This window comes from Ranitomeya variabilis, chromosome 2 (assembly GCF_051348905.1).
Source record: "Ranitomeya variabilis isolate aRanVar5 chromosome 2, aRanVar5.hap1, whole genome shotgun sequence".
Taxonomy (NCBI): Eukaryota; Metazoa; Chordata; class Amphibia; order Anura; family Dendrobatidae; genus Ranitomeya; species Ranitomeya variabilis.
Genome location: NC_135233.1, coordinates 278,888,103 through 278,901,984, shown reverse-complemented (window position 1 = coordinate 278,901,984; position 13,882 = coordinate 278,888,103). Strand labels below are relative to the sequence as shown.

Here is a 13,882-nt window from a genome sequence, read left to right as displayed (position 1 = left end):
ACCTCCAGCAGGCCACTAACATCCATGTGTCAACTGTCAGAAACAGACTCCATGAGGGTGGTATGAGGGCCTGAAGTCCACAAGTGAGGGTTGTGCTTAGAGCCCAACACCGTACAGGGTGACTGGAGTTTTCCATAGAACACCAAGATTAGCAGATTCAATATAGGTGCCCTGTGCTCTTGATGGATGAGCGCAGGTTCACACTGAGCACATGTGACAGAGTCTGGAGACGCCACGGAGAGAGGTCTGCTGCCTGCAACATCATCCAGCATGACTGGCTTGGCAGTGGGTCAGTAATGGGGTGGGGGGGGCATTCCTTTGGAGGGTCATACAGTCCTCTATGTGCTCGCCGGAGATACCCCGACTGCCATTACGTACTGGGATGAGATCTTCAGACCCATTGTGAGACAATACGCAGGTGCAGTGGGCCATGGGTTCCTTATGATGGATGACGATGCTATGCCTCATGTGACTGAAGTGTGTCAGCAGTTCCTTCATGATGAAGGCATTGATGCTATGGGCTGGCCTGCCCGATTCTCAGACCTAAATCCAATCGTGTACCTCGTGTCTAGTTCCATCCACCAATGCACGTCGCATCACAGTGTCCAGGAGTTGACTGATGCTTTAATCCAGGTCTGAGAGGAGATCCCTCAGGCGTAAATCCACCACCTCAACAGGAGCATGCCCAGGCCACTAAGCATTCCCTTGTCTTCAGGAATTTCCACTAACGTATCAGCCTGTAATTTGACTTTCCAATTTGATTTTGAGTACCATTACAAATCCAGATATCCATGAGGTTTACATTGATCATTTGTTGTTTTATTGTTCTCAACGCATTCCACTATGTAATGAATAAAGATTTACAACTGGAATATTTCATTCAGTGATACCTAGGTTGTGAGATTTTAGTGTTCTCCTTTATTTTTTTTTAACAATATATATTTTAGGAGTCAAGAGTCCGTCCATTTTATACCGACTGAGCAGCCCTGGTACTATATTAGATTATAGATACTATTGATTAGAAAATTTAGGAATAGTCTCTGTTATTTCCTTATCTAAGATTCTTGTATTAAGTCTTTACTGTATGTTCTTTTTTTTTGCTGCTCTTTCTGATCATATTTTTACATAGATTTACAAAGATACACAATTTTATGGATATACATTCATGTGGTCTTGTTTAGTGATGAACGAGTATACTCGTTGCTCGGGTGGTCTCCGAGTATTTGTTAGTGTTCGGAGATTTCGTTTTCGTCGCCTCAGCTGCATGATTTACAGCTACTAGACAGGCTGATCACATGTGGGGATTCCCTAGCAACCAGGCAACCCCCACATGTAGTCAGCCTGGCTAGTAGCTGTAAATCATTCAGCTGAGGCGATGAAAACTAAATCTCCGAACACTAACTATATTTTACAGTCACAACAACCTTGAACTTGTGCCCGAACTAACGACGTGAGTACTATTATCCTTTGAGATTTTTATCTGATATAATGGCTACGCAAGTGCATAAAGTAAATTAACTTTTTACAATCTTTCTAGCACGCCATTGGGAGACGCAGCAAGTAGTGACAGCGCAGGCGCTTGAGATGCTTTTATCGATCTGACAGATTTGCACATATACAGTATCTCTATGCGCTACTCATCTGGCACACGCAAGACTATTTGTGACCTGGTATGCGCAAGCGCATTAAGCAACTTGTGCTATTCATTACGCTTTGCCCATTGACACATGGAATGCGCAAGCGCATTAAACAAACAGCTTAGGCCACCTACTGAGCACGCACAAGACTATCTGTGATGTGCTCCGATACATGGTGTGCGCAGGCGCACCAAATAACCTGACCTCTGTCGAGCTACAGTTCTGGGGCATTTCGGACACGCTATTAGGACATGTGGTACCTGCTTCAGTCACCGTTAAGAGGCTGGTAAGAACAAATATCTAATTAAGATACCGATAAATAAGCGATCTACCGACCAGATACATTCACCTTGAGAAAGACACCTCGAGTGTCGGAACGCGTGGGTCCTTCTTTTTCCCACCTGGCTGCACTGCTGCTTCTAGGGTCAAGGGGCGACTTCAGTGGACTGGTTAGGGTAAAGTATTAACTTGCCTTGCTTTAGATATCCACCTGTTTGGACACATGCATTCTTTGTCTAGGGCTTTTCTCTGGTAATTTAGTGCTATTGTGAAGGGTCCTGAGATACCTAAACCCTAGTATATGTTACTATTTTAAGGTGTTGATGCCACTATTTAGGCTCTATGTATCAACTACATTTTGGAGTACAACACACTAGCAGCTCGAAGTATGATGCTATAATTTAATAATACTTGTGTAGCCAGGGGGTGGGTGGGTGGGTGGGTGCCTTTCTCTCTAGTTTTAATGATACATTATGTTTCACGTGCATTCAAGTGATCCCACTTTATCTTATCATACCTATATTAATTGATGGTGCCTACTTTAAATGTTTGTCTATTAATGTACTCAGCCTGGCTAGCAGCTGTAAATCATTCAGCTGAGGTGACAAAAACTAAATCTCCGAACACTAACAAATACTCGGAGGACACCCGAGCAACGAGTATACTCGTTCATCACTACTCTTGTTCTTTTTTGATAGTCATCAGTGATGAGCGAGTGGGCTCAGATAAAGTGCTATCCGAGCACGCTTGGGTGTTATCTGACTATCTCGGGAGTGCTCGAGTGATATGTTCAAGTCCCCACAACACATGTGGAGACTGCCTAACAAACAGGCAATCCTCGCATGTGTGGCAGCTTTCCAACAAAAGCAAATCATGAGGCCGCAGGGACTCAAACATATTACTTGAGCACGCCTGAGATAGAGAACACCCGAGCGTGCTCGGATAGCATTGTATCCCAGCCGACTCGCTCATCACTAGCAGTTATACTACACGCAGTATACTTTCATGCACCCCACATATATACAGAACAGGAGGAACATACTGACCTGTCTAGTCTGCGACACTGAAAATGAATAGAAGATAGAAGTAGTAAAACTCCAGTGTTGTCAGGCTCTTGTCTCCAAAGCTGCATGCAATGTCTTTCAGCGGCTTCAAAGTCCCCTGCCTGGTATTCCCGATGAGCCAACTCCGCTAACCCTTGGAAGGAAAGCATACGTTTCGTTGATTCTAGAGAATCATCAAACATCCGGGGGGAAACGAAAAATTAGAAAAATGGAGGAAAGAAAATATAAAAGCAATGACGTAAACTAAAAAGTGATGCATAGTAAAGAAAATGAAGAATGGTTTCAACTAAGTCATTAGTGCCATAAAAAGAGCCTAAAGCAATACACTGAACTGTCAGGGCATGACACTCTCTGGGCAATATCTATAAGATGTTTTTAAAGGCAACATGTGCCTGATCATATAATATGTGTCCCCTTATGAGTAGACGTGTTTTCAGGCTGTGTGCACATTTACAACAATTTTACTGTTGCAGTGTCCCTCATAAAAATAGCAACATTGCAATAAAAATATCTTACTGTATTGTGTACACAACTCCTATGCCGACATGTGCGCCTACATAGTTACAGATAACAGGGTCTGCCCCTGCAGTGATATAGCTCCTTTCCATCTACTCCAAGAGCCCAATACAACTAGATATTACCTTCTCCTGGCTCCAACACTGTACAGTAATTTGTCCATCCCAATCTAACTTACTTTCATCCATATAAATGTTTAAAATTGCAAAGTGTGTGCTGAACCAAGCACTCTGCAGTCTTATTAAAAACCGTCCTCGCTCTTAAGATTAGAGGACTTTTAAGTGTGTTACTACTCTTCGCCAAGGTAACCGACCACTTCTGTAGTATCAATAATGGCCAGCCTCATAGGCAAGGAGCGCAGGGTGTACAAGCTCTTTCATACAGCTTGCAAGTGCTGTTTGGAATTGAAGCCGTCTTGATTACTGGATCTGCTGCAGAGGCAACGTTCCCTCTGCTTGCAGCATCGGAGAGCGCACAGTTCAGACCAGCAGTGAAACCCCACCACTGAACTGTCAGTCTTTCAGAACCGTACTACCTGCTAGCAAGCGCTTCTGAAGAATGGTGCTGATAAATGTATAAAAGGGTTATTACAAGGGAAGACACTACAGAGTTAGTTTGGCTACGCAAAATCAGTGATGCTAATGCCCTAGTCTTGATCCACATAACTGCAGTGGTCAACTTGAAAGGAAAAAAAAACTCTTAGGGAAATAAAAGGCACTAATTAATGAAAATGGCAAAATAAAAAAAAAAGTGGATGCCAGAATGGTAGTGCTGAAGGGGAGAAAGACAAAACGTGCACTATTTCTACACAGACAATATAAAATGGCATCACAATATATTCCACACAATGCTGTGCTCTGCTTTCACTTTACGGCCGGGAGTCAGTCAGTGCGGGAAGCAGACGGCAAGGGACCTGACGGACACCGGAATGTGAGTATGTACTGTTTTTTTTTTTTTACATTTACGACGGTAACCAGGGTAAACGACGCATTGTGACGTGCAGCCAAAAACGCTAGTGTGAAAGTAGCCTAACTGGGCTGCTTGCTGTAGCTCTCATAAAAGCACTGTATTACCAGGAGATTGTCACTAAAGGATTAATAAACCTGCTACTGCAGCCTCAACAGGTACCTAGACCAGGGAGCCAACATGGCTATAGGGCCCAGAACCTCTGCACACTGCTGGTCTCTGGGCCTATTCCCTCTCACAAAAACCTAGATGAGCAGCCCAGCGTCCACGTATTGTGTCAGAGGACATACAGCCATACAGACCAGAAACCGGAGCCACTCACAGCTGTAGTGTAACTACAACTCCCAGAAGGTTATGACAGCATTAACGGCATGATGGGAGTATGAAGTGTCACAACATCTGAGGCCACTGGATTGTCAGCAGACCCCTCATTATCTAGTGTATTAGTACCAGTAGCCACCAAATCACAGGGGCACAAGCCTCATTATTAAATCATGATCTGACCACTGTCGAGTCCTGAGCATATTCCCAAACACGGAGGAACCAACAGACTTTTCCTTTTACTGCCAACATACATTTAAGGACATTGGTATTTTTGTACAAAGTGCTGAGAAAGTCATTAGACTCATGCTACCAAAAGCAGTGATGACTGGGGATGTGCCCTGCCATGTCTTATGCTCCAATAACAGGTAGCCATTGTGTGACCGTGGCTCCTCTGCCATCCTGGGCAGCCAGACGTGGCATCCTGGCACATGACAGTATAACTGCCAGTTGCCATACTGTGACTGCCATCTATCAGCCACTAACCTGCATAGGTGCCATCCTCAGCATTATGACCGAACATGAGAAGTGCCAGACACTGTGCCCACCAGATGCATCACTAATGTCCACCTGTCTACTCTCACATGGTGAGACAAATTGTATCCAAAGCACCAGACAGATGGTCAGTATATACATGGTATCGCCCCCTGGTCAGTATATACTAGCATCACCACCTGTATATACAGTGGTATCTCCCCATAGTCAGTACATGCTAGCATCACCCCCTGTATATACAGTGGTATCTCCCCATGGTCAGTACATACAGTGGTATCTCCCCACCTGGTCAGTATATACAGCGGTATCACCCCCTGGTCAGTATATATACAGTTCCTCCCCCTGTAAATACAGTGGTCTCTCCCCCTGGTCGGTATATACAGCGGTAGCTCCCCCTAGTCGGTATATACAGCGGTAGCTCCCCCTAGTCGGTATATACAGCGGTAGCTCCCCCTAGTCGGTATATACAGCGGTAGCTCCCCCTAGTCGGTATATACAGCGGTAGCTCCCCCTAGTCGGTATATACAGCGGTAGCTCCCCCTAGTCGGTATATACAGCGGTAGCTCCCCCTAGTCGGTATATACAGCGGTAGCTCCCCCTAGTCGGTATATACAGCGGTAGCTCCCCCTAGTCGGTATATACAGCGGTAGCTCCCCCTAGTCGGTATATACAGCGGTAGCTCCCCCTAGTCGGTATATACAGCGGTAGCTCCCCCTAGTCGGTATATACAGCGGTAGCTCCCCCTAGTCGGTATATACAGCGGTAGCTCCCCCTAGTCGGTATATACAGCGGTAGCTCCCCCTAGTCGGTATATACAGCGGTAGCTCCCCCTAGTCGGTATATACAGCGGTAGCTCCCCCTAGTCGGTATATACAGCGGTAGCTCCCCCTAGTCAGTATATACAGCGGTAGCTCCCCCTGGTCGGTCTGTACAGTGGTATCTCCCCCTGGTCGGTATATACAGCGGTAGCTCCCCTGGTCGGTCTGTACAGTGGTATCTCCCCCTGGTCGGTATATACAGCGGTATCTCCCCCTGGTCGGTATATACAGCGGTATCTCCCCCTAGTCAGTATACAGTGGTATCACCCTCTCCTGTACACACTGATACAGGAGCTCGGCCCTGTGTCGCCCCCCGCCGGCCTGCGCTGCCCGGTACATGACCCCACATACACACAATGGCGGCGCCCGCCGTGTACACATCATTCTGCTATTGAACGAAGCCACCCGCCGCTTTGTTCCGAGGACGCCGCGCCCATGGAGGGTTCTCGCCTCCTCGCACGGACTCGGCTGATCCACATTACACTGAGCAGCCATCCAATGCCGCATCCTACCTGTGCTACTATCAGCCGCACTGCCCACTGACGCAGCCATATCGACGGTGCGAGTCCGTGTACTACGCTGCCCCGGCCTCCTCAGAAAGGTGAAATGGCGCCTATCTCCAACGCCGGATCTATTTTCAAGAAAAATAGGGCGCCAGCTTCTTGCGCGACCGAGTTACTGAATCCAATAGCAAGGAGTTGCTAAGAACAATTAAAAAAATGAATTTCCTAAAAAAAAGTTTGTAAATAAATAATGATTCTATAAGTGGAGGTTTTAAAAATGTAAATTGTTACGTCTTCAAAGAAAAACGCAAAGTATCCTTCCGCACAGTGCAATGCGACAAACAGAACCTGCCGAGCATGCGCAGGGAGGCGCCTCAGCGCAGACGAGAGCTCGGGCGGCCATGTTTGTTGTGGGACGCTGCAATTACGTAGAATTGGAAACGTTAGAAAGAAAATGGCGACTGATGAGTAATGGTAGAAGATAGCCGTCAGTATATGGACTGAAGTTCTCACCTGGTGTTAGAAGTGCTTCATGCTGGCAGTGAAGTAAGCCTAGGATTGGTGGTATATATTGCCACAATTACCCTAAAACAACATATGCTAATTACCTCTTCAGTGAGGAAGAGGACTTGAACTCTATAGCGCCACCAGTTGGAAGCAGCGATCCCACAGGTCACTTGTAGGTTTTGCTGCTTCCAGCAGGTGGCGCTAGAGAGTCCTCTTCCTCACTGAAGAGGCAATTAGCATATCATATTTCCCAGAGAAGCATTGCATGGCTTATAAGCCTCCTTACCTTGGCATGCCAAGGCCGCTATGTTGCTCTCTGCAAGGAGAAACATTACCCCTTAGGCCGGGGTCACACTTGCGAGTGCAATGTGAGAAACTTGCATCAATACCTGGCACTGCCGCCGGCCCTCGGGACCAGAGCGTGCGGCCGCATGTATTTCTATCCAGCTGAACCGAGTGCTGGCAGCAGAGCCAGGTGTTGATGTGCGAGTCTCTCTCATCGCAGTTGCAAGTGTGACCTAGGCCTTAGACCTAAAAACATCAGAAATTTGTACTCCTGACCTATAAGCAGTACCCAGGCTTCTCCATTTACAGACCTGTCACGGCATCATGGTTTCAATCGTAGCCCTTTTTTTTACTTTTTCTGCCCTTTTTGGATATGTGCACACCACGTCTTTTCTGAGCAGGAGACGCCTCAGGAATCGCTCCTTTTTTGGAGTTTTGTAAACCTGATGTGCATTTTCTTCCTGTTTTTTGGTCATTTCCTGAGCACTCTTTCAACAGTTTTGACCATTGACATTCCCTTTTTTACTGTTGTTTTCTTCTGTGCTTTTGTGACATCTTTGTTACTGGCGTTTTCTGGACTTTTTTTTTTTTACTCAAAGTCCAACAATGAAGAAACCACAAGCTTTTTTAGGAAAAAAAAGAAAAACGCATAAAAAGATACTTGGGCACATTCCTGCCGTCTTGTGAGCTCTTCCATTGACTTCTATTGTAAAATATAGAGCAGGGATACACAACCTATGGCTCAGGGGCCACATGCTGCCAACGGCGCCATTTGGTGCGACTCCAAACTGTATAGATACAAAATGATTGACTGGATAACTGCAGGTGGGCAGCCGCACACACAGCTTTGGCAGCAGCTGAGGACTGGCACGTACTAATGGTGCCCGGCGTAGACATCTCTGGATGCCTTGTACATCACATGAATGGGGTTTTGTCTCTCATTTTCTAGGATGAATGGGACTGAAGTCTATGGGAGTTGTGAGCACAAACCCCATAAGTGCTATTGTAGGAAGCCATATGCCTGCATGACCTTTTCCTCGTTAGGGTATGTCACACAGTTCCTATAATGAGGATTTAGAAGCAGATTTTACTACAAAATCCACTTTTAAAAGTGAATCTGTCACCAGGTTTGGCCAATATGAGATATGGCCACCATCTTTCAGGCCTGATATACAGAATTCTATAATGCTGTGTATCTGCCCCCAACCCGACCTGTAAGAGAAGAAAAATAACTTACACTCACCTGCGGGGCGGTCCTGTCCTATGGGTGTCACTCTTCTTGGTCTGGCACCTCCCATCTTCTTGCGATGCCATCCTCCTGCTTGGTTCGTGTGGATGACGCGTCCCTGCATCATCCACACAGTCTGCTTGGCACAGCGCTCCTGTGCAGGCATAGCTATCTGCCCTGTTGAGGGCAGAGCAAAATCATGGGCCTCTAGAGCTGGGCCCCTATGACCTTTGCCGACGCCTGTACACTGCAGGAATTTGCTCTGCCCTCATCAAGGCAGATAAGTACGCCTGCGCTTGATGCGGAGGAGACTCTGTTGATGATGCAGGGACGCGTCATGCACACAAACCAAGAAGGAGGACGGCATCGCAAGAAGATGGGAGGCGCCGGACCATGAAGAGCGACCCCCCTCGGACCAGACCGCACCGGTAATTGCCCTATAATTTTTAGTGCGGCTTCCGGACTGGTTCAGTATGACAACGTGGTCCTTGGACCAAAAAAGATTGTGCACTCCTGCTATACAGCATTTTCAGAGCACATGATGCCTGAAGAATGGTCAGGTTTCTTCCTTTAACAGCGTCTTTGTAAACTTGTAGCACTTAAAAGACACTCGAAAGACTGACCATATAAACAGCTAGTCATTTTATGTAGAAATGCAGATGTTCATTCTTTTGACAGCTGCTGCAAGCCAGCCTGAAAACAACGTGTGACCATACCCTTGTCAGTTCATGTCATCTTAAAGGGGTTGATTGGGGCTAAACTCTTGATGGCCTATCCATAGCGAATATCTGCTCCCTGAGCGGCCGCAGCGTACAGAGAAGAACACAGCAGCTCTGTAATGGCTGCTGCCGGACGCTGTGGCTCATCTCCCATTCAATAGTTTGGTCTCAGACAGCCGCTTTGGAAACATGACTTCAGTCTGCTGACTAATATCTCTTTATTAGAAGTTTTCCCCCTAGTAGACTTCATGATGAAAACTTCACAAAACCTGCACACTGTTTTACAATTTTTGGCTGCGCAGTGTTTACAGATTAAATAGATTTATTTTATCATTTGACCTGTAAAACATTGAGTTGAGAAACATGTTCCGTAAATGTCCAGGTAAGTCCTGCTTGTATCGTCTCGGATGCTCAGCCTTCTGTATCTGCTGAAGGTTGGAAAATAAACAGGACTTCAAAGACCTGTTCTCACTCAGCGTGGTATTAATAGACGGGTATTCCCAAGGTATACATTATTGGCTAGTCATCAAGTAATTAACATGATGGAAAATTAAGAGGGCAGTTGGAGGCATTTCCCCCATAGAAGTCTATGGGAGTTACAGACACAAGAGGCGAGTCCTGCTCTGGGATCTGCGTGACGTCACAGTATATGGTAAGAATAACCCTTTAGGCTGGAGTCAGATTTTGTGACAGCTTTTGATGCCGTGTTTTGAGATAAGCACCAAGTGTATTAAAAATAATAGATAGAAAATATATACTAATATTTATAATAATGGAAAGGAAGGCTTTATTCTGCCCCTTCCCACTGGATCCATGCTTTCCTTTGGTTAAAGAAAAACTGCAATAAAAATTGCATTTGTGATACTGGCCCTTAAGGGTGTTTTTCACTCTTTTGATTTATATATGGACCCAGTGTGGTATTAAATATTAAAAAAAAAAAAAGTACATGTTCATCTACACATCCCCCGCCGCTCCTACATCTCTTTTCCTTCTGTTGCTGACCACACACTGCAGCCAATCAGGGGCCGCAGCGGTGATGTGTACCGGATTTTTTTACAATCCTCCTTTATTAAGTCTTTAAACAATAGAGATATAAAAAAGGAATCCGATATGTTACGCTACATATTAACAGATAATATTATTCAGGACCAAACTGTTTACTTTTACACCAACCCTATATATATATATATATATATATATATATATATATATATATATATATAAATATAAATATATATATATCATACTGGTAAATATGACAAGGAAGCATACTTACAGCCCCCAGATAAGTAACCTCATATTCATGTAATTTTAATTGTTCGTCACCACATTAGTATGGATGTTATGATGTGCACTAGAACTATTCAAACTTCCACAACTTTGTACCTTGTAAAAACAATTGAATTACGGATATCCTGGTTAATCATTATTCAGCTCAGAAGCAACAATTGTAAGTAATAACCTGTAATACAGCCAGACAAGTGATCTGGATGAGATTCTAAAATGGAGAAAATACTAAAATCTGCCAATAAACATAGTATACACCAATAGAAACAATTGCTCAAAGTACAAAATTTATATTAATATAAAAAATCAAAATGATTTATATGAAAAAGTGTACCATCTAATCCAATGATGGGCAACCTTTTGAGCTCGGTGTGTCAAAATTCGCCAAAAAAACAAGAATAACTCGGGTGGTGTGTCACTTCGAGAAAAAAAACCATAATTTTGCAATATTTATAGTTTTAAATAACAAAAATGTATACCGTATTTTCCGGCGTATAAGACGACTGGGCGTATAAGACGACCCCCCAACTTTACCAGTTAAAATATAAAATCTTCTTAAAAGTCGGGGGTCTTCTTATACACCCTATGTCGTCTTATAGGGCCGGTGAATATGTGCCTTTTTGGGGGGGGGAGTGATCCTGATGACGAGGGGGCGTCTCACAGGAAAGTGAGTATCCCCCATTACCTTATCGTAGCGGTGCAGCGTGGGGGTCTCAGTGCTGGGAGTGGCGGCGGCGGCTGCTGTGCTCTGGTGCGGCGGCTGCTATGCTCTGGTGCGGCGGCTCCTCTGCTGTGCGGTGGCGGTGGCGGTGGCGGCGGCATATCTTTATCCAGTTGGGGCTCCTCCGGCATCTCCTTAGCCCTGGAGGCCCCGCCGCAACTCCATGAGTGCAATGCAGCGGCCATTTTCCCGGAGGCAGCTCAATAGGTGCGATGCGGTGGCCTCCGGGAAAATGGCCGCTGCTCAGATTCAGATCTCGTCCCGAAATCTCGGGACACGAGATCTGAATCTGAGCAGTGGCCATTTTCTCGGAGGCCACCACATTGCACCGATGGAGTTGCGGCGGGGCCTCCAGGGCTAAGGAGATGCCGGAGGAGCCCCAACTGGATAAAGATACGCCGCTGCCGCCGCCACCTCACAGCACAGAGGCCCCACACAGAAGAGGAGCCGCCGCACCAGAACACAGCAGCCGCCGCCGCTCCCAGCACTGACACCCCCACGCTGCACCGCTAGGATAAGGTAATGGGGATTACTCACTTTCCTGTGAGACGCCCCCTCGTCATCAGGATCACTCCCCCTCCCCACCCACCATATACACCGGCGTACAAGTCGATTCCCGGCGTATAAGACGACCCCCGACTTTTAAGAAGATTTTCGGGGGTTAAAAAGTCGTCTTATACGCCGGAAAATACGGTAATTGTAAGATAACTGAATTTAATAAACCAAAAACTATTTAACTTACCTGCTTAGTGACTTCTTTGTTCATCTATCAGTCGGTTTCTTTTGTTGGTCTTGATATTATTTAACTTGTGTTAAACTTCCTTTACTTCACCTTGGTTTTTTATTTTTTTGGGTTCTCCATCGGGGGGCAGTGACAGAAGATAGAATTATAGATAGCCTGTTAGCCCTGCAGGCAATTAGAGGTTAATAACCAAACTCAATTATTTACCAATCAAAAAATCAGTATATAGCAGCAAGGTAAACATATAGGTCTCAATTATTAAAAATTAACCTTTAATAAATCCCACTAAAATACCGTAGGGTATATAAACCCAACCGGTCTAAGAGAAGACAATATGAAAAATAATAACACACCAAAAGTGAATTACACCAATTAAAATTCCAAACAAAGCCCCTCCTTTTGAAAAAGGGAGGAACAGGGTAGATACAGTGGGGCAAAAAAGTATTTAGTCATTCAGCAATAGTGCAAGTTCCACCACTTAAAAAGATGAGAGGCGTCTGTAATTTACATCATAGGTAGACCTCAACTATGGGAGACAAACTGAGAAAAAAAAATCCAGAAAATCACATTGTCTGTTTTTTTATCATTTTATTTGCATATTATGGTGGAAAATAAGTATTTGGTCAGAAACAAAATTTCATCTCAATACTTTGTAATATATCCTTTGTTGGCAATGACAGAGGTCAAACGTTTTCTGTAAGTCTTCACAAGGTTGCCACACACTGTTGTTGGTATGTTGGCCCATTCCTCCATGCAGATCTCCTCTAGAGCAGTGATGTTTTTGGCTTTTCGCTTGGCAACACGGACTTTCAACTCCCTCCAAAGGTTTTCTATAGGGTCTAGATCTGGAGACTGGCTAGGCCACTCCAGGACCTTGAAATGCTTCTTACGAAGCCACTCCTTCGTTGCCCTGGCGGTGTGCTTTGGATCATTGTCATGTTGAAAGACCCAGCCACGTTTCATCTTCAATGTCCTTGCTGATGGAAGGAGGTTTGCACTCAAAATCTCACGATACATGGCCCCATTCATTCTTTCATGTACCCGGATCAGTCGTCCTGGCCCCTTTGCAGAGAAACAGCCCCAAAGCATGATGTTTCCACCACCATGCTTTACAGTAGGTATGGTGTTTGATGGATGCAACTCAGTATTCTTTTTCCTCCAAACACGACAAGTTGTGTTTCTACCAAACAGTTCCAGTTTGGTTTCATCAGACCATAGGACATTCTCCCAAAACTCCTCTGGATCATCCAAATGCTCTCTAGCAAACTTCAGACGGGCCCGGACATGTACTGGCTTAAGCAGTGGGACACGTCTGGCACTGCAGGATCTGAGTCCATGGTGGCGTAGTGTGTTACTTATGGTAGGCCTTGTTACATTGGTCCCAGCTCTCTGCAGTTCATTCACTAGGTCCCCCCGCGTGGTTCTGGGATTTTTGCTCACCGTTCTTGTGATCATTCTGACCCCACGGGGTGGGATTTTGCGTGGAGCCCCAGATCGAGGGAGATTATCAGTGGTCTTGAATGTCTTCCATTTTCTAATTATTGCTCCCACTGTTGATTTCTTCACTCCAAGCTGGTTGGCTATTGCAGATTCAGTCTTCCCAGCCTGGTGCAGGGCTACAATTTTGTTTCTGGTGTCCTTTGACAGCTCTTTGGTCTTCACCATAGTGGAGTTTGGAGTCAGACTGTTTGAGGGTGTGCACAGGTGTCTTTTTATACTGATAACAAGTTTAAACAGGTGCCATTACTACAGGTAATGAGTGGAGGAAAGAGGAGACTCTTAAAGAAGAAGTTA

At 45.3% G+C, this 13,882-nt stretch overlaps 1 protein-coding gene across 2 annotated transcripts in view; it reads right to left on the bottom strand.

Annotated features, from left to right (window-relative positions):
• OGT (O-linked N-acetylglucosamine (GlcNAc) transferase) overlaps positions 1 to 7,000 on the bottom strand; it is a 52,625-nt gene extending 45,625 nt beyond the window's left edge. The window contains exons 1-2 of one of the 2 annotated variants that reach the window (XM_077285018.1): positions 6,609 to 7,000; positions 2,963 to 3,143 (exon numbers count right to left, since the gene is read on the bottom strand). In XM_077285018.1, coding sequence (XP_077141133.1) covers positions 2,963 to 3,143; positions 6,609 to 6,648 — 221 coding nt within the window. In that variant the 5' untranslated portion in view covers positions 6,649 to 7,000. The remainder of the gene's footprint in view (positions 1 to 2,962; positions 3,144 to 6,608) is intronic. The other variant, XM_077285019.1, reaches the window with a different exon arrangement.
• Positions 7,001 to 13,882: the final 6,882 nt, after the last annotated feature.